At 41.0% G+C, this 21,016-nt stretch overlaps 1 protein-coding gene across 1 annotated transcript in view; it reads right to left on the bottom strand.

Moving 5' to 3' along the window:
- LOC122562603 overlaps positions 1 to 21,016 on the bottom strand; it is a 242,224-nt gene that overhangs the window by 135,289 nt on the left and 85,919 nt on the right. Inside the window, exons 12-14 of the mRNA XM_043715583.1 lie at positions 15,395 to 15,475; positions 13,066 to 13,152; positions 6,742 to 6,828 (exon numbers count right to left, since the gene is read on the bottom strand). Of these exons, the coding sequence (XP_043571518.1) occupies positions 6,742 to 6,828; positions 13,066 to 13,152; positions 15,395 to 15,475 (255 nt within the window). The remainder of the gene's footprint in view (positions 1 to 6,741; positions 6,829 to 13,065; positions 13,153 to 15,394; positions 15,476 to 21,016) is intronic.

Below are 21,016 nucleotides of genomic sequence, written 5' to 3'. Positions count from 1 at the left end.
AATCCTATCATTCTCCAGTCTGCTGCCTATAAATATCTGCTCCATTTAATTTGTAACCTTTTGCCTAACTTACCAGTTGACTGCCTGGATCTACCTCAGCATATGTATCTCTTCCCACACTGATACCTTAGTTTCCTCAGGTGCTGTTGCATCATATCAGCTGAAGTTTTTGGGCCCAGTTTCTTTTCATTGTTGTCTGATTAACAACCATTCTGCTTTGATCTCCTAAGTCATTGCCGCAACTTGTCCTCGAAGCTCTTGGCAGCAATTTCTTTATTTAATTAATTTTCCCAATGCAAGTTACTGTACTCTATTTCCCCTTTAGCACTCCTTCCATCCTTTAATACTACTTAATTTTCTATCTTTGGTATAGAATAGGATGCCTACTGTGTACAAACAGGCCCTTTAGCCCAGCAAATCCACACTGACCCTCTGAAGAGTAACCCCCCCCAGACCCATTCCCCCTACCCTATATTTACCCCTGACTAATGCACCTAACCTACACATCCCTGAATACTATGGGCAATTTAGCACTGCCAGTTCACCTAACCTGCACATCTTTGTGCTGCAGGAGGAAACCGGAACACTCAAAGGAAACCAACGCAGACACAGGGAGAATGTGCAAACTCCACACAGAAAGTTGCCTGAGGCTGGAATCGAACCTGGGTCCCTCGCACTGTGAGGCAGCATTGCTAACCACTGAGCCACCGTGCCGCCCATCCTTCTTTGTGTTTCACTGCTGTCCATTCTCTTCCCTTATCCTAACTATTATTGTTTCGTCACCTCATCGCCTCATCCACAAGTATCTTCTGATACACCACTATTTCACTTCCCTCCTTCCCATGCTGCCGTACTTTCCTTCTCTGGCCTCACCTCACCCCCATTATTACAGTTTAAATTAAGCCCTGGGATGGTTATCTTTGAGCATTGATTGCTCATCAGTTTGCACGTAGACTTGATTTCACATGTACAGTATAAGGAAAAGTACATAGAGTCATAGAATCTTACAGGACAGAAGCAGATACTTCAGTCCAAATTTTTCATGCCGACCACATTTCCCAAACTAAATTAGTTCCACTTTCCTGCATTTCACCCACATCATTCTAAACCTTTCCAATTCATGTACAGATCGAAATGTCTTTTAAATGTTATAACTGTACCTACATTTACCACTTCCTCTGGCAGTTCATTCTATTGATGAACCACTCTTTGTTGAAAAGGTTTCCCCTCAGTTCCCTTTTAAATATTTCTCCTCTCACCTTAAAAATATGCCCCTTAGTTCAAAGTTTGTGAGAAGATTTGTAGCTCGGGTGCTCGTTGTTGTGGTTCTGTTTGCCGACCTGGGAATTTGTGTTGCAGACGTTTCGTCCCCTGTCTAAGTGACATCCTCAGTGTTTGGGAGCCTCCTGTGAAGCGCTTCTGTGATGTTTCCTCCGGCATTTGTAATGGTTGTCAGTTCCAGCTGTCCGTTGCAGTCGTCGGTATATTGGATCCAGGTCGATGTGCTTATTGATTGAATCTGTGGATGAGTGCCATGCCTCTAGGAATTCCCTGTTCTCTGTTTGGCTTGTCCTATAATAGTAATATTGTCCCAGTCGAATTCATGTTGCTTGCCATCTTTGCTTTCACGAAACGACACGACCAGCTATCCTTAGTAGCAACATGACAAGCAACCCACTTGATCTAACTTTACTAATTGTCTAAGGCTTTACCAAGTCAATGTAGACAACGTCTACAGCTTAACTCTCATTAATCTTTTTGGTTACGTCCTCAAAAAACTCAATCAAGTTAGTGAGTCACAATTTCTCATGCCAGTATGCTTGAAATGTTATAACTTACTAATTCAGAAGCAAACCAAACAAAAAAAAATGCAGCAAAATAAGTACTGACTGCAGCTTAAGAGCACAGCACTCTCCTTCTAAAACTGCATAATTTATTCTCGAGGTGATGGGAGAAAATTGTTGTGGTTCTGTTCGCCGAGCTGGAAGTTTTTGTTGCAAACGTTTCGTCCCCTGGCTAGGCGACATCATCAGTGCTTGGGAGCCTCCTGCGAAGCGCTTCTTTGATGTTTCCTCCGGTGTTTATAGTGGTCTGTCCCTGCCGCTTCCGGTTGTCAGTTTCAGCTGTCCGCTGTAGTGGTTGGTATATTGGGTCCAGGTCGATGTGTTTGTTGATGGAGTTTGTGGATGAATGCCATGCCTCTAGGAATTCCCTGGCTGTTCTCTGTCTGGCTTGCCCTATGATAGTAGTGTTGTCCCAGTCAAATTCACACACACGCAGACAACAAGCAACATGAATTCGACTGGGACAACACTACTATCATAGGGCAAGCCAGACAGAGAACAGCCAGGGAATTCCTAGAGGCATGGCATTCATCCACAAACTCCATCAACAAACACATCGACCTGGACCCAATATACCAACCACTACAGCAGACAGCTGAAACTGACAACCGGAAGCGGCAGGGACAGACAACGAGAAACACCGGAGGAAACGTCAAAGAAGCGCTTCGCAGGAGGCTCCCAAGCACTGATGATGTCGCCTAGACAGGGGACGAAACATTTGCAACAAAAACTTCCAGCTCGGCGAACAAAACCACAACATATTTAGGTAAGAGCCTGTAAATGAGGTAGTAACATTTGTACTGCAGTTTTGTCATTATTGCCTTCACCACCTTGCATTAGATTAGATTACTTTACAGTGTGGAAACAGGCCCTTCGGCCCAACAAGTCCACACCAACCCGCAAACCACCCATACCCCTACATTTACCCCTTACCTAACACTACGGGCAATTTAGCATGGCCAATTCACCTGACCTGCACATCTTTGGACTGTGGGAGGAAACCGGAGCACCCGGAATTTGTGAAGTTAGCCACTGAGGGGAGATGGAGTCGGAGGAAATGTAACTACTGTACACGTATGAATGTACAAGTGTTAATGATAGGGAACAATGCATGCAGGGGAATGTTGGTAATGCTTCTGAAAGGGTTAATGCTGGCATGTATAAATGCCGATGTCCTAAGGACTTAGATGGGGAAAGGCAGAAGAGCTCTTTATCTTGAAGGTTTTAAGACCTACCATCTAGGTACCCCCCCCGCTCCCCCTCCCCAGCCTCTGTAACAATATCTATCCCACTAACTCACTGGTACCTGGTTACTATAATGCAATAAACAGAAAAGCTATAATGTTTTTAGACCACCAGGTGGTTTCTCTCTACCAGTTGACCAAACAGTCCCTATAGGTCCCTACCCAAAAGGAAGATGTGGCAACCAAAGCACCGTCCGGTGGTCAAGAATCCTGTTAGCTCATACATGAAGATGCCAGTAGCATTTGGCTGGAAGTAATTTAGCTGTACCACTGCAACAGAAGAGGCTCAGTTGACTGCAGGGAAAGACAGATCAGACCGTCCTGGTTTTAATGGGATCATCTCATAATAAGGGCATTTCCCAGTGCCCCAGGCTGTTTGTTTCTGCAATGGCCTAGGTTCTGTAGATTCAAAGCCCATCACAACAGGAGAGTACTTTGAAGATTATATGTGCAGTACACATCTACAGTTGTATTACACTGTCCTCCTGTAATACTGCCCTGCTCACAGTATATGGACAGCAGCCCCCTCTCACGCTGACCAACCCCTGGAAAAAAACCACCTTAACTAAACCCACTCACCAGCACCACTCCTCAATCATGTCAAGTCATCCCTTATGAAATCTCAGTTAATAGATGTGAAGCTGGAAGAGCACAGCAGGTCAGATAACATCCAGGAGCAGTAAAGTCAATGTTTCCGGCCAAATTCCTTCATCAGGCTGGCCCGAGGCTATGGGTTTTGATAACTCCATGGTCTGATTATATAACCTCAGAGACAAGAGGCAGAGCTGTTCACTGCTGACTGCAGGAGTTGTTAACTAGATTGAGAAAAGCTCCACTCTTTAGCCTGTGTGAAATGAGATCTCCAAAGGAGATTTACTGGAATCAATGCTCCGTGATAAATTTTGTCTGTCAGCTCATGGGACTAAGTTGCGACTTACAAAGACAAAGTATTGCTGCTTGAATCACGTTTTATTTACAGGCCTGTTGACATTTTAAACAAAAGACTTGCATTGGTAGTGCACTCTTCTTGACCTCAAGATATCCCAAGGCACTTTAACAACCAATTCAAGAAGTGTAGTCACAAGTGAGGGAAAGGCAGTCAGTCTATGCACAGGAGGATCCCAAAAACAACAATGAGATAGTAACACCTGCTTTAGGTAGTGGTTGATGTTGGTCCAGGAGAGGGATGGGCATCTCATCCTAAAGATAACAGCGCTGACATGCACAACACCTGCAATGCACCACTTTAATACGTGCCTGGATTATGTCGTATGTGCTCATTGGAGGGGGACTCAAAGCCACAATCGTCTGACTCCGGATGTGGAAATGCTGGCAACTGAGTTACATCATACCAAGGGAGCCCTGGACCTGTCTGAGTGAGAGGGAAATGGCTGCAGAGCTCAATATGAGGGGAAGTAATATGGAGGCTAGAATTTGAAGAGGTCAAGTAAATTGTGTCATACACGATATTAATGTGTCGGAGACTGCAAGGAGGAAGAGTTAATATCAATGCAGGGAGAGCATGGAGGAGAAACATAAAAGAAAAACTAATAAGTTCAAGGCTGAAAGCTGAATCTGAGCTCAAGGATATTAGAGTCATAGAGTTATACAGCATAGAAACAGACCCTTCGGTCTAACTCGTCCATATAATATAGAACCTAGAACAGTACAGCCAATGATGTTGCACCGAACACAATGCCAAATTAAACTAATTCCCTCTGCCTGCCCTTGGTCCATATCCCTCCATTCCTTGCATATTCATGTGCCGATGTAAAAGTTTCTTAAATGCCCTATCTGCCTCCACCACCACCTCTAACAGTGCATTCCAGACTCCTACCACTCTCTGGCTCAGTGGTTAGCACTGCTGCCTCACAGCACCAAGGATCTGGGTTTGATTCCAGCCTCGGGTGACTGTCTGACTGGAGTTTGCACATTCTCCCCGTGTCTGCGTGACTTTCCTCTGGGTGCTCTGGTTTCCTCCTACAATCCAAAGATGTGCAGGTTAGGGCAATTAGCCGTACTAAATTGCCCATTGTGTTCAGGGATGTGTAAGTTAGGTGCATTAGTCTGAGGTAAATGTAGAATAATAGGGTCTGGGTGGGTTACTCTTTGGAGGGTCAGATTGGACTTGTTGGGCCAAATGGCCTGTTTGCACACTGTTAAGGATTTTATGATTCTATCTCCTTTGAGCTTTCCCCCTCTCACCTTGAATGCATGCCCCCTAGTTTTAGGCATTTAATTCGACTGGGACAACACTACTATCGTAGGGCAAGCCAGACAGAGAACAGCTAGGGAATTCCTAGAGGCATGGCATTCATCCACAAACTCCATCAACAAACACATCGACCTGGACCCAATATACCAACCACTACAGCGGACAGCTGAAACTGACAACCGGAAGCGGCAGGGACAGACCACTATAAACACCGGAGGAAACATCAAAGAAGCGCTTCGCAGGAGGCTCCCAAGCACTGATGATGTCGCCTAGCCAGGGGACGAAACGTTTGCAACAAAAACTTCCAGCTCGGCGAACAGAACCACAACAACGAGCACCCGAGCTACAAATCTTCGCACAAACTTTGGGAGAAAATTGGTAGAAATTCAGTGGATCACCCAATTAACATTGGAACCTGTACTAAAAAGCTGCAAGTGTTTAGATTTGTTGTGTGGTCTGATTTAAATGGACAGATTTTGGTTGCCCCCAGAACAGCTTGTGCCAAAAAATGAGAGATATTGAATTTGGTGTATAAGTCAATATTGCTAGCAATTACTTACAAATTTAAACTTTTAGGACCAGTTACAGAAGGTTATAGTTATATGATTAGGGTAAATGGTACTTCTGAAAGTGAACGTGGAGCCACAATGAGCTGAGGTGTTTGAAACTGTGGCCAATGGCTAACACATGTTCTCCACCCTTGTGATCTACTTTATTACTATCCCACCACTTCTGTCCTGCCCGTTGTATGCCCTGTGCCAGCAATTTACTTTTGGCTTAATTACAACCAGATCAGAATTCATAGGGTTAGGAAAACTGTGCACACTTTCAAAACTGGCAAGTTGGCCCCAGATGCCAAAGTCATGCTCACATTTCTGACAGACCCAATTTTTGACAGTAGGAGGAAGGGACCAGGCTGTGAATCTCACAGGTGGGAAATGTAAACTCGGTAGGGTTTATGAATGCTACTAAACTTAAAGATATCTCACACTGGCTGTTCCAAATCTTGAAGCTACAGTGTGGGAGGCACAAATTTATGGAATTGATATAAATGCTCTTGAATGCTGGACAAAGTCCATTTAAGTGTGATGGTCTGTAGCTTATAAATCTCCTGTTCTTTAAACTGAGAAAAGACATGCATTATCAATGACAGTTTTAATTGATTGACATACCTGCTGATGTAGGTTAGAAGAAACCACAATTACCATTACATTGTTTCAATCAACTTCTTTGTTGATATTTCCAATGGTAATAAGATAAGAGCATAATTCCAAAGCATTGACTTAAAATAGTCACTTGAATGAATGGAAAGTAAAGCACTTCAAGCCCATGATTTCAACACTATTTCAAAATGAATAAAGAATTTCTCATGTGGCTTGCATGATTGTGTAAACAATTTCTATATGTATATCTCTGAAGAACAATTATAAATTTCTACCTGAATCAGTAAGTTCAGATTTGAGTCTTTCTCTTTGATCTTCTCTGCTGGATTGCACCCTATCTTCCATTTTGTGACTTTGTTCATCTGTAAAATAAAAGCATCACAAGTAAAACAATCCTATAAAAAGATGGCATACATCTCAAATTTACAGGTCAAGTATCATCCTCCTCTAGTTCTTACCTGTCTGCTTTAAGGGTGCTTGGTAGTCCCTGAGTTTTTTTTGGAATATAATGTGTGTAAAAATTGTTGAAAAATAAATATAGACTATTGAATTCTAACTTCTATTATCTGATCATTACACCTAAAACCTTTTATGAACAAAATAGTTTTTGAAAGGAAGAAACATGATCTAAAATAGCTGCAGATTTCCATGTGGTATAAACAAATCCATCTGTACTGAAATCTTCATCTTTATCTAATGACATTAAAACAAGGCAACTAAGACAGTGTCAAGGCATTTTTATCTCCAGTTTAATTACGAGGAAATGAAAGGCTGACCTATCAGTTAGTTATCCAGACAAAGAAGCTAGAATCCAGAATGCTTCTGAAATTTTATGATTTATGTTTCAATGGCTGGTTAAGAGCAGAAGATAAAAGAGGAGAAACAAATTTGTGACAAAAGCTGAAAATCTTTCCTTTTCTCTCTCTCTCTCTATCATCTCAGAATACAGCACTTGGTGAAAATATAAATTGGGGAAGCAACTATATATTGAGGTATCAAAGATATCTACAGATTTTGATACCGCTGAACATACAAGTGAACCATTAAGATACTGAGGTAACAGGCTATCACATCAAGGAGGCTAGGGACTATTAAACTGTGCAATCTTTCTCTGTACCAAACATTTTCCCTTAGAAACTTATTACCTGTGTTTGTGCAATTGCTGTCATGCTTTTATTTTAATTTTTTTCACTGGGTTGTAGGTACTAAACTTCATTTTCTGTGATTGACTAAGAGGGCTTAAAAACGAGAGAACCAATTTCCTCTTCCACTCCTGGTCATAGCAGATTGCATTAACTTCCTTGATTTGTTGTAGGCTGAGACTCAATTTTGTGCAAATGATGTTCACATTGTTATGGACCAAGCTAGACCCCCTCGAAACATTTCAAGAAAGGAGCCCAGATCCTAACTTTTCTAGTTGCTTTAAGCAGCTGTAAAAGTGTATATTCCAGGAGAGATGCAGCTGGTCAAACCTCTTAGTTTTAAACAAAACAGTTTATTTACAAGATTACTGAATGAAACATAAACAAAAGAGAACAGAATACAGAAAAACGTAACCTATCTGAAAACCCAATAGATTATCCCAACTTAATGATACTATTCCAAATACTTGTAACAGCCCCCATAAACACCACTTGGCACAAAAGGTCAAATCAAACACAGGGCCTTACAGGGGAGAAGTGAGTGAGAGAGAGTTTCCACATAGACCTGCTTCGTTGGGTCCAACAAATTCAAAATTACCTGGCTGCTTTCAGAGAATAACCAGACCAAACCAAAAACCAAATCAAACCAGAGAAAAGTTGAATTGGAGAACTGGCCACTCCCCTTTCATTGTGCAAATGTTTTTTAAAACACAAAAGCCTTTTGCCTGAGGCAGTATTTGTTAGCTATAATCAAACTGGCCCTAAAACCCTACAAATTAGACTTTTCAGAGTCTGCCTTTTATGATATCCCTGAAAATAAACCAAGAGGCAGCACAGTGGCTGAGTGGTTAGCACTGCTGCCTCACAGCACCAAGGACCCAGGTTCGATTCCAGCCTCGGACGACTGTCTGCGTGGAGTTTGCACATTCTGCCTGTGTCTGCGTGGGTTTCTGCCAGTTGTTTGAGTTGTTTCCTCCCACAGTCCAAAGATGTGTTGGTTTGGTAAATTAGTCAAGCTAAATTGCCATAGTGTTGAGGGATATGTAAGTTAGCTGCATTAATCAGGGGAAATGTAGAATAGTGGTTTAGGAGAATGGGTCTGGGTGGGATACTCTGAGAAGGGTCAGTGTGGACTTGTTGGGCCTAATGGCCTGTTTCCACACTGTAGGGATTCTATGATTATATGATAACCTTGTGAAAGGAGCAGCATCATCACAACATTGTGATCCTGGGGAACTGATGCTGGTTTGTGGATGGTGCAGCAAATATGATTCTTCCAAATTTAACAGCTATGTATGTTCCATGACAGCCAAGTTTCAAGTGCTTCCTTTGTGCAACTCATTGGTAATAATTTCTATTAGAAATTCAGGACAGCTTACAAGATAGCTGTCATGTTAGCAGTGTTTAGTTCATTCATGTTCCATATATCACATAAATGAAAATGAACTACCTAATCTTTAAGATTAAAATGATTACCTTTGTTATAATTTTTAGATTTCTTTCCTTTATTTTGTTATTCATTACTCTCAGCAATATAGCACATGCAAATGCCATGGCATATGATAATAAGCAACAGTTCATAATTTGGTAACTGAACTTTTTAATACTCTTAATAAATATGTTCCCAGTTCAATAAGAAATGCTAGCAATTAAAGCTTCGTCTTCTGGATTCTTTGCTGTAGTGACGCAAATTTAACATATAAGCTCCTGCCAATGTTTGGAGCAATAAAAATTAAACTTCCCTAATTATCCCTCATAGCTCATTGCCCTTAAACAATGGCAACAATAATAGAGTACACTTCCCTATAGAAGAGCTGTTGATTGTTTGAGATGCATAGTTGATCTCAGATAATTTGCTTGTTTTATTGATAAGATTTGAACAATATTAGGGTTATTCCTTTTGCATGTAATACCCTAATTGCAGGAATGGGCAAGGTTAAGATAAAGGGTAAATAGGGGATATGAATATAAATTTAAGCTTCATTTAGACAACCATGAATTGACGCATGTAATTGTCTCAGTTTGAATTTTAGAGGTAAGCCGAGAGAGAAGTGTACATTTGATAGGATGTGGGAAACCTGGACGTATAATGTACAAGTCAGTGGATTTTAAGGGCAACAAATGTTAATGTCATTTACATTGTGGGTTTTCTGTTTAATGTGCATTTTCGGATGACATGCACATCATAATCTCCATTCTAGAATTTAAAGGCACACTGTAAGCATGAAAGTCAGGAAAATGCTGTGCCTTTCTTTAGTAATGCCCCATTGGAAACATCTCTGGGAGTTGTATGGACCACAGGAAGATTCTGTTCCCTGATGACACAAGGAAGAAGCCTGCTATGGACACAAAGAAGGCATTGTTGAAAGCTAAGAGATGATCAGCAGCATGAATTTATATTGGTGGTTTTAATCTAAGCAATGCTTCAATGGCCTCAGCTGTTGGAATGGTAAAAGTCATTGCACATTGTCTGACACCCTGCTGTATTTATGACCCTGACCCCTTCAGGCTTTCATGCCTTCACCAGCTTTTCTCTTACATGCCAACTTAGTTTGCAGGTGCATCATTGCTTTGTACTTTCTCACATCCCCATCTTCCCTCTATCAATGACACTCACCATATTTTTTCTGCTTAATCATGCGTATGTTCATAGTGTTACGACATGGGATAAACCCTCCTGCTTAATTTAAACCAGCAACACAGAACAGATTTATCCCATGCAGTAATCTGTGAAAATTCAAGAGGCCAAGAACTAGTTAAAGTAAAACTAACAACTTTATATCTTAAAGTATTACAGAGAATAATTAACTAAGAACTATTTACAACTCCTTCTTCTAAAGTATCTTTTACCTTCCCCTTCTAGAATACTAGTCCAATAAGACCCCCCGATTAGGATTTACCAAAAATTCAATTTTTCAAAACCGACCAGCTGTCAAATCTTCTAATTGGATCTTCCTGTGTCTTCTTTACTTCTTCTTCTTAGGAATTATGCTTCACAGATCACAGATCGATAAAGGTACCATTAAGTGAGCTATTTTTTGGGCAGTTTCTAAATGCTGGTGGTGTGGCAGTTCTCCTCCCAATTGTTCATTTTTCCCGGTCTTATACCCCCAAAACATTGGATTGTGTCATTGCCTTTAAAGATTGTCAATATACTAAATTCAAATTGGAATTGGATTGGAATTTAGTATTTTTTGGGGTATAACTTAAACTGATTGGCCTAATTCGAATCTGGTTTTGTCTCCAGACAACCAGCTACACTAATTGCTGGACCACATGCTACACTGCATATTGTTGAGAACACTTGGTACAGTCAGGTAGTTCTGCTAGCTTTTAACTTTCCTAAAGGTACGGTATACCCACATCTTCATAACAAAAGTAATTCTCAATAAATGCTCTCCACCCATCAGGTGAACAAATTACCATTCCTTTCACAAACAGAGCTGTTCTGCTTTACTGCAGAAAGCAACATGGTAAAGAATAGAATTGTAATCAAACTTTACATAGTTTGTATTTATTTATTTACAGAGATACACATTACAAGAATGTACCTTGTCAACCAAAAATAAACAGTTTTATTCTGTGTCTTTATTAATGGAAGCACAACTGAATCCCCATTTCAAGTCCACTGCCTGTTGTACAAAGAAAAGTTCAAAATAAATTGAATCAATAGCTTTTAGCTCTTTAGCCACATATTTTCCTATTCCTAGGCTCACTGGCACATGGCATAAGAAGTAATCCTGAGATTACCACCCGAGAGGTCCTGTTTTTTTAACTTTCTGTGTAACTCTCTGAGGTCCCTTTGCAGGACCTTATCTTTCTGCCTATGTCATTGGTACCAATATGGACCATAACCTCTGGCTGCTCACGCTCTCCCCTCAGAATATCCTGCGCTCACTCACGGTCTTCCTTGACACTGCACCAAGGAGGCAACATACCATCCTGGAGACTCGTTCACAGTCACAGAAACAATGGTCCTAACGATAGAGTCTCATATCACTACTGCTTGCCTACACTTCAGCACTCCCTACCTTACAGCAGTGCCAGTCACAGTGCCACTGATCTGATTGATGCTGCTACTTTCCCCTGAGAAGGTCATCCCCAACAGCATCCAAAATGGAATACTTTTTTTGAGAGGAGAATAGCAACAGGGGACGCTTGCTGTGTCTGTCTGCTCTTATTCATCTTCCTGGTGGTCCCCAACGTTCCTCTGTCTATGTAGCCCTTACTGCTGGTGTGACCAACTCACTAAATGTACATTCCATGACATTCTCAGTCTCATGGATGCTCTACAGTGAGTCCATCTGCACCTCCACGCACTCCATGTGGCAAATCAGGAGCTGCAGCTGAACACACTTCCTGCATATGTAGTCACTACATATGTTGGAAGTGTCCCTGGTTTCCCACAAATAATAGGAGAAGCATTTCATAAGACTGTGTTCGCCAGCCATTGTGAACCTTATCGACTTAACTACAGACAATAATCCAGGAAATGATTATTCAACCAGACCCCACTCCTCAAATATTTATCCTGCTGCAGCTGCTGCTGTTTATCCCTCAGGTTCGCCCTCCTTCGCTCTGATGCTGCCCGGACTGACTACTTGGAGCAAATTCTATATACTCATCTGTCAACCTTTTTTCCTGACTGTAAGGAATCAGATTATCTCAACGTTTCTCATAACTCATCTCTTTTAGAGCAATATCTTGCAACTTTACAGTAGACTATTAAGGAAAGTTAAAATTATCTTTTGTGCACTTGCTCAAATAAAGGATTCAAAGCTGATTCTATACACAATTATGCTGATACATAAAGGAACGTTTTTCCAATTATGTGGTTGTCGCGATGCCAAAATTTATTGTCCATTCCGAATTGGCCTAATAAGGTAGTAATGGGCCATCTTTTTAAGTATTGCAATCCACATATTATTTTAATAAAAGAGAAAGACTTGTTAAAGCATTCCGGAGGGTGTTTGGAAGCCATCTACAGATGTATGCCTCTGGAAACATATTTGAACCAGATCAGGTCATGAATAGCAGGTTTTATTTCCTAAATTACATCAATAAGTAATTTGAATTTTAAAACCAACAGCTCATGGTTACTTTTTTTAAATTTCCAGATTTATTTAAACTTAATTCAATTTAAATTGCCACTATACAACTTTAAACTTTTGCGCATTGGAATATTGCTTTAGCAAAACAACCATGCCAATCACAAACTCTATTCAGTTGAGTCGGTGACAAGATGTTTCATTATTTTTCCAATTTTTTAGTTTATTCTAAAAGAGTACAAAGATAAATAAAATAATTTAAACCTTCAGCATTGGCATATAATATTCACATTTATGGCAATTAAAGTTCATGTTTTGCCAAACAATCCTACCACTTTTCATTAAGAACATCTGATCACATAATTAATCCATTTAATAGATTTTAAAAATAATAGTAATTAATATTTACCTGAATCAGTGAGCTGAGATTCTAATCTTTGTCGTTGAATTTTGTTTTCCGATGACACATCAGGTTCTTCTTTAACAGCTTGTTTAGCTGAAATATAAGAGCACTGTAAATAAAATTACCTTAAAAGCGAATGCCTCCTGCCTTAAAATACAAATGTATCATTGTTTTGTCATTTTCTTCTTAAACACTTGCCAGTGTCCTTGCAGACTTTCTGGCAGTTTGTTCTACTATATTTAAATATAGTCAAGAGTTTGTGGCTGACCACGGCTCCTGGTACATGTCAGACGTCACATGATACTAGGTTATTGTCCCACAGGTTTATTTGAAATCACAAGCTTCCAGAGCACTGCTCCTTCGTAAAGTGGAGGGAAGCACACAGGCATAGAAATGATAGGTGGAGAGATAATTGCAAGATAATTCCAGATCATTAAGATTGTGAAAAAAATAGTACAAATGGTGTGAGTGGAATGTCGACAGGGCAAGTGTTCATAACTATCAAACAGTGTGAATAAAGTATTAACAGCTGAATAGCAAGTGAAGGGATGACCTGCGATCCTATTAATTAAGGCAGAGAGATAATTATAAAAAAGTCAAAGATAAAATGGTGCTAATGACAAACCAAATGGCTGGAATAACATGGGGATGGTCTCAACAGTGATCTTGGACACATGTTGCGCCACATGGAACCCCATACTATTCTGTGTTTGCAAGATCTTTGTTACTGTTCTGTTATGACACCTTTACCTTGATAACTTATTATTATTTCTCTACCTTTATTAGTTTGTACAGTTTTGGATTACTTGTTACTTTGGTTAGAATAACATAATAAGCATAAGAGTTGCACAATGAGAGTCTAACCAAAGTAACAAGTAATCCAAAACTGTACAAACTAATTAAGGAAGCGAGATAATAAGTAGGTGAAGCTTCCTCAGTAAATGTTTCTAATACTAAGAAAGATAATTTTTTGAACAGTAAAGGAATTAAGGATTATGATGAGAGAGTGGATAGTGGAGCTGAGGCCACAAACTGATCAGTCATGATCTTATTAAATGGCGGAGCAGGCTTGAGAGGCCAGATGGCATGTTCCTGCTCCTAGTTCTTCTGTTCTTCTATAATGAAGAGAAAATGAGGTCTGCAGATGCTGGAGATCAGAGATGGAAATGTGTTGCTGGAGAAGCGCAGCAGGTCAGGCAGCATCTAGGGAACAGGAGAATCGACGTTTCGGGCATTAGCCCTTCTTCAGGAATGAGGAAAGAATAATAAATATTCTTCTATAATAACAAGTTATCAAGATGAAGGTGTCAAAACAGAACAGTAAGGAAGATCTTGCAAACACTGAACTGTACAGTGGGGTTACATATAGCATGACATGAATCCAAGATCACGGTTGAGGCCATCCTTATGTTATTCCAACTATTTGGTTTGTCTCTAGTACCACCTTATCTTTGATTTCTTGTAATTATCTCTCTGCCTTATATGTCCCTATATTTGAACCAAAAGGTTTGGGTTTTTTCTTGCTTCAGCTGTAATGGGCACAGAATGGGTCATAACACATCTATCTAAGTTAAAAAATAAGTAACCCTTTGAAAAAAGAAACAAGCTGATAAAAACTGTTTTTAGGCTCTTGTAGTACAGTGGTAATGTCCCTACCTCTGGCCCATAGGCCTGGGTTAAAGTCCCACCTGCTCCAGAAGTGTGTCAGAATATGGCTGCTTGGGTTGATTAAAACTATCAATAAAGAGAATATGTTAGAGATAGGAGGGCTAAGAAGATGAGGCATACTGCAGATCCTCAAGGGGCTCAGGACATTCCTCTTCTGAAACCCTACCAGGATCTACAGTGACATGATGAGAGCCGATGAAACCTCTCACTCAATCCTTGAGGTTTCCTAAAATATGCCACCATACCTCCAACAGAAATAAATGAGTGGATTCCACAAATAATGTGTCATGGTAATTGTGCCTAATCAGCACTTTGTTAATGCAAGTGTCTCTGTTCTGGTATTTCTATGCAATTTAAGACACACAATCAGGACTAAAACTCTGGGCTGACACCAGGCTTTTCATTAGCACAGGATCTATTTACACCTGATCATTCTCGTTTTCCAAAATTCCACTGATTATTAAAACATACTAGACTGAGAATGAGAGGTGATAATGTGAAGAAAACAGAAAACTAAGGAGCCAGTAATGTCAAGCTTCAAACTCTAAAATATTAAATTATAAATGCAAAATTAAACAATATATTTAATAATTATTTGAGAGTACACAATAATTTCTTTATGCAGAAATGTAATAACCTGTTTGCCAAAGCAACATATCAATCTTACTTGGTTTACAATGTCGTTTTGATTCTGTTTGTGTTCCAATACTGCACAGCAATTTTACACCTCCATAAACAGTTTCAATATCTGAAATACAACATCAACAATACTTAGAAACAATGTAAAAAAACTTGAAAGACTGTCGAACATATCTTTTCAGTTCCACTGACAACATTTCATGATCTTTTAATTGTGACCTTGCCTCTACCTAATTACAGCAAAAAAACTCAAGCAGTCAGCCACAAAAAAAATGAAAATTTGATCTGTTAAAATACATCTTTCTGAATCCTGACTACAACTTCTTATTTTTTGAACATCTTCTACTTCTTTTTCTTCTAGAGTTTTTTCGACTTTGCATCAGAATATATTACAGATATTTATCACACCCTATGAAATATTTTTAGAAGTGGTTTTAAGTTTACTTTTCATAGATGTTTATTTACATTCACTCATTCCTTTTACATTAATTTGACTTTAAGTCATGGGCACTTTAGTCTTTTTTTGCTTCTTTAACACTATATATGCAGAATCTTTCCTCACTGCTCTACACTTTGGACCAACTTCATTCACTTACCTTTTAACCTTTACAGCAAAACAATACCAACTTATTTTTATGTAGAGCCTTGAATGTAATAAAAGTGCCAAGGTCTTCATAGGAGCAATACAAAGTGATGTTTGACACCAAAAACCATACGCTGATAAGAAATCAGACCTCTAAATGTTTAGTCATATGTTTTAAGGAAAATTTTTAATACGTTTTATGGAATATTTTAAAATTGGGAAGTAAGGTAGAGAGGTGTAGGGAGGGTTAGGGAATGTGAAAGACAAGCAAGAAGTAATAGTTGAATTTAGAGGTAACAAGAACATGCATGAGTCTTTCAGCAACAGTTTAACTGAGACAAGAGTGAAGTTGAGTGACACTACAGACATTGAAATAAGAGGTCTTAATGATGCCATAAACATGAAGTCAGAAGATCATCTCAGGATTAAACATGATAAGTTTAGTGTGGGATGTTCCCTTTCCTTTAAGTGTCAGAGAAAGTGGCAGGAAGGGCAAGTAATCAAGTCAGTCAGAACCGGGGAGGTACCTGCCCTAATCCCACCACTTAAGCAATTAAATTCTGGCTGAAAAGGTTAACCTTACTGACATGCCACCAATTGGGAGCTATTAGGGTATTAGGGTACAAATAGGGAGAGGGTGGAGTGAGGGTCTGGTCACTGAAAGCCATCCCTTGCTATAGCCTCCAACCTTGAAGCTTTTCTCAACACAACTCTTATCTTGCCACATCCAAGAGGGTGGGTGGAATGTTCAATCTAAAAGACCTACACTTGGCCTAAAGCATGGAAAATCCTGACTTTAATCTCCGATTTTTGATAGGAAAATGAAGTACTAAGTAGGTAGAAAGCATTTTGAAGAGAGGCCTGTAAACATTGAAGGAAATTTCTGCTCACGCCGTACTGGATGTTGGTTAAGCTGTCTGATAATTTAGTACCACTGAAGCGTTGAGAGAGATAGTGATGCCATGCCACAAGAGAGATGGTGTTGCTTGTGAAAGCTGACACTTTTTTTGATAATGTTGTCAAGCGATAGAACGTAGATAAGTACCAGGATGAAATGAAGGTTACATCCTTAAGGGAAAGCAGAAATAATTTTAAAAAAGTAACCTGTTCAGAGATGTTACTACTAACCTCTAGACCAGCTGGGATTTGAACCCAGACCTCCTGGCTTAGAGGCATTGACACTACCAGTGTACCACAAGAGCCCAAAACAGAACTAAAACTGCAAGAGCAGAAGGAAAAAATGATTGCTATTGTTTTTTGCCACAATTAGATCAAAATGGGAACAGGACTGAGCAGTCTTATCTATCTGTTTGATAACGGAGAGATTAGGACTTTTAGAGTGCAGTGGTACTGTCCCTACCTCTGAGTCCAGGAGGCCTGGATTCAAGTGCTTACCTGCTCTAGAAGTGTGTAATAACATTTCTGATCAGGATGTTTAAAAGTACCGAAGTGGAGAGATACTGGAGGATTATAATGTGGTCAATCATCAGAGGTGGCTGACAGCTTAAGAATGATAAAGGCAGAAGGTTTAAATTTGCCACGGCCACATTGGGTGTTATTTGTGTCTTTGATAAGAACTGGGTCAGTATTGGGCTGGTACAAAAACTGATTGGTGGAATTTAAATATGGAGCTCTGAGAAAGATGGGAATAGATTCTGGCAGTGACAACAATTTCAAGGATTTCGGAAAGGAAAGGGAAGTTGGAATGATCGTAAATTCAACTGGAAACAACAACTACTAGAGATCACAGTGAGTCAGGCCGCAACCATGGACAGACACCAAGCTAATGTTTCAAAATCTAGATGATTCTACATCAGAACTAACATGAAATGTGGAGGGGTCAGCATTTATGCTATAGTTGGGGATTTGGAATGGTGGAGTGTTGGGGAGAAAGGTTATTGATAGTTCAGATTAAGTGATCAAAATGTGTGAGTGTCAAAACAATGGTGTGTCTAACTATCAAGGTTGAAAGAACAGACAATCCCACCAGAGTGGGGGGAGGGGAGAGAGGACATGGTGACAGAGAATGTAACAAGTTAAGCTCAAAGGAAGGGAAGGGGTGGGAATTGGTTCACAATTTAAAGGTGTGGAATTCAATACAGTTGTTCTGATATAATGCGATAGCTACATTTTTGTGCAATCTCGCGCTATAAAAACATCATGCAATAGCCATGCCATTAAAACTAATGGGGCCGGGATTGCATTATAGCCAATACAGGTAAGGAAAGTGCACTTTCTACAAATAACGGTCTGAATTCTTCAATCGCATTAGAGCCAATTCTCATTGAATTATTGAGTTATAGCAGAACCAACTACATTAAGTTTAGAAGGTTGTAAAGGAAATTCAATGGGTTTTTTTAAGGACAATGATGATGATAGCAGATTTAAAGGAGACAGGGACAACACTTGAACACAGAGAATGGTTTACAATGTTGGCCAACCCGGGAACCAGCAGGAGAAGTTATGTGATCAGCAATTTGGTAGGAATGGAATCAAGGGTATAGGTGATGACTCTTGAGCTCAGAGAGACCATGAAGAGAAAAAGGAAACTGAAAAAATTGATTGCATTGCTTAGCAGGGGGAGTAATAAACTAAGTTTAGCTGAGTAACAAATGTAAGGGAAGAAAATAGCAGAAATAGCTGGAGGGTTCACTTTGATCTTAGTGACAAGAAATCCATGAGTTTGTTTCATATGTTGTTGAAGGTGAGGATGAACGGGATGGGGAGAGGAACTTTAAAATATTTGCATAGACTAAACAATCTGGATTAGTGGTGCTGGAAGAGCACAGCAGTTCAGGCAGCATCCGAGGAGCAGTAAAATCGCGTTTTGGGCAAAAGCCCTTCATCAGGAATAAAGGCAGAGAACCTGAAGGGTGGAGAGATAAGCTAGAGGAAGGTGGGGGTGGGGAGAAAGTAGCATAGAGTACAATACTCAGCTACGTCCAAATCTAACACGTGGCTGGGATCATTATCCAGTACCATATCGAATGTGGCTTTGGCTGTTGCCTGCCTACCTGCATACTTTGTCAGGAAACCCTCCAAAACACACTGAAATAAAAATTGCTCTCGAAGAATACCGTTACCAGTCAATATTTTCAAGTTGAAGTCTCCATAACCACCACGCTGTTACTTGCGCTTTGATATAGAATCATCTTTCCAATTCTTTCCTGTAAATCTCTGTAACTTTTGAACACCCTATAGAAAACTCACAACAGTTTCACCTTTCCTTTCCTGTTTTTAATTTCAGACTATATTACCGCAGTAGATGAGTCCTCATCAAACGTCCGTTCTAACGCAGTAATACTCTTCGTGACTAACAATGCCGAACCTCAACTTCCAATATCACCTTCTCTGCACGTCCTTGAACGTGTACAACCCTGACCCTCCAACAACCGCTCCTGAACCTGGGGTTATCCAAGTTCCGAAACGGCAGAACTTGGATATACCACGTCCCAACTGATGCTGCAGGTTTGCCCACTTGTTTCCAGATGCTCCAGGTATTGAAGTATAATCCTCAAACCATCTTCCTCCTTGCTGGTACACTCTAGCCACCTTAAAAACATATTTATGACCTTACTACTTCCAACCTCTTGGGTACTGGGTCTGCAATTCAGTTTCCCATCCTCCTGCTGAATTCGTGTAAACTCTTCAGAAGAGCATTTGCTATTTCCCCCAAGAGGTTATTGGTACCATTCCTGTTCAGATGTAGTGCATCGCATTTGTAGAGGTCCCACCGAGCCCAGGTTGAGCTCCAGTTATCCAGGTATACAAAACCGTCCGTCCTGCAGCATCCCTGTCGCCACGTGCAACACTTCTTCCACCGCCTCCATCTCCAAGCTTACTTTTACAATCAGGACTCCCGCCCACCTTCCAAGGACCCCTTCGCCCACCTCCAACACACTGCATCCACCTGGACACCCCGCGCTGGCCTATTACCTGCCCTCGAACTCTCCATTTCCAATTGCCGCTGGGACATTAACTGCCTCAACCTGTCTACCCCTCTCCCCCACTCCAACCTCTCACCCTCACAACGTGCAGCCCTCCAATCCCACTGCTCCAATCCTGACCTCACCATCAAGCCAGCAGATAAAGTGGGCGCAGTGGTAGTCTGGTGCACTGACCTCTACACCGCTGAAGCCAAACGCCAATTCGAGGACACCTCTTCCTACCGCCCCTCAACCATGACCCCACCCCCCTATCACCAAACCATCATCTCCCAGACCATACAGAATCTCATCACCTCAGGAGATCTCCCACCCACAGCTTTCAACCTCATAGTCCGGGAACCCCGCGCTGCCCGGTTCTACCTCCTTCCCAAGATCCAAATGCCTGACCACCCTGGCCGACCCATTGTCTCAGCATGCTTCTGCCCCACTCAACTCATTTCTACCTACCTCGACACTGTCCTATCCCCCCTGGTCCAGGAACTCCCCATATACATTCGAGACACCACCCACGCCCTCCACCTCCTCCAAGACTTCCGTTTCCTTGCCCCCCAACGCCTCATCTTCACCATGGATACCCAATCCCTCTACACCTTCATCCGCCATGACCAGGGCCTCCAAGCCCTCCGTTTTTTTCCTCTCCCGACGTCCCCAACAGTACCCTTTCACCAACACTCTCATTCGTTTGGCCGAACTGGTCCTCACCCTTAACAATTTCTCCTTCGAATCCTCCCATTTCCTCCAGACCAAAGGGGTAGCCATGGGCACACGTATGGGCCCCAGCTATGCCTGTCTCTTTGTTGGCTACGTAGAACAGTTGATCTTCCGTAATTACACCGGCACCACTCCCCACCTCTTCCTCCGCTACATTGATGACTGCATTGGCGCCACCTCGTGCTCCCGCGAGGAGGTTGAGCAATTAATCAACTTCAGCAACACATTCCACCCTGACCTTAAATTCACCCGGACCATCTCTGACACCTCCCTCCCCTTCCTGGACCTCTCCATCTCCATTAATGACAACCGACTTGATACCGACATTTTTTACAAACCCACCAACTCCCACAGCTACCTGGATTACACCCCTTCCCACCCTACCTCTTGCAAAAATGCCATCCCATAT

The sequence above is a fragment of the Chiloscyllium plagiosum genome, chromosome 25, assembly GCF_004010195.1.
Source record: "Chiloscyllium plagiosum isolate BGI_BamShark_2017 chromosome 25, ASM401019v2, whole genome shotgun sequence".
NCBI classification, from domain to species: domain Eukaryota; kingdom Metazoa; phylum Chordata; class Chondrichthyes; order Orectolobiformes; family Hemiscylliidae; genus Chiloscyllium; species Chiloscyllium plagiosum.
The sequence above is the reverse complement of the archived record's forward strand: the minus strand, read 5'-3'. Positions and strand labels throughout refer to the sequence as shown.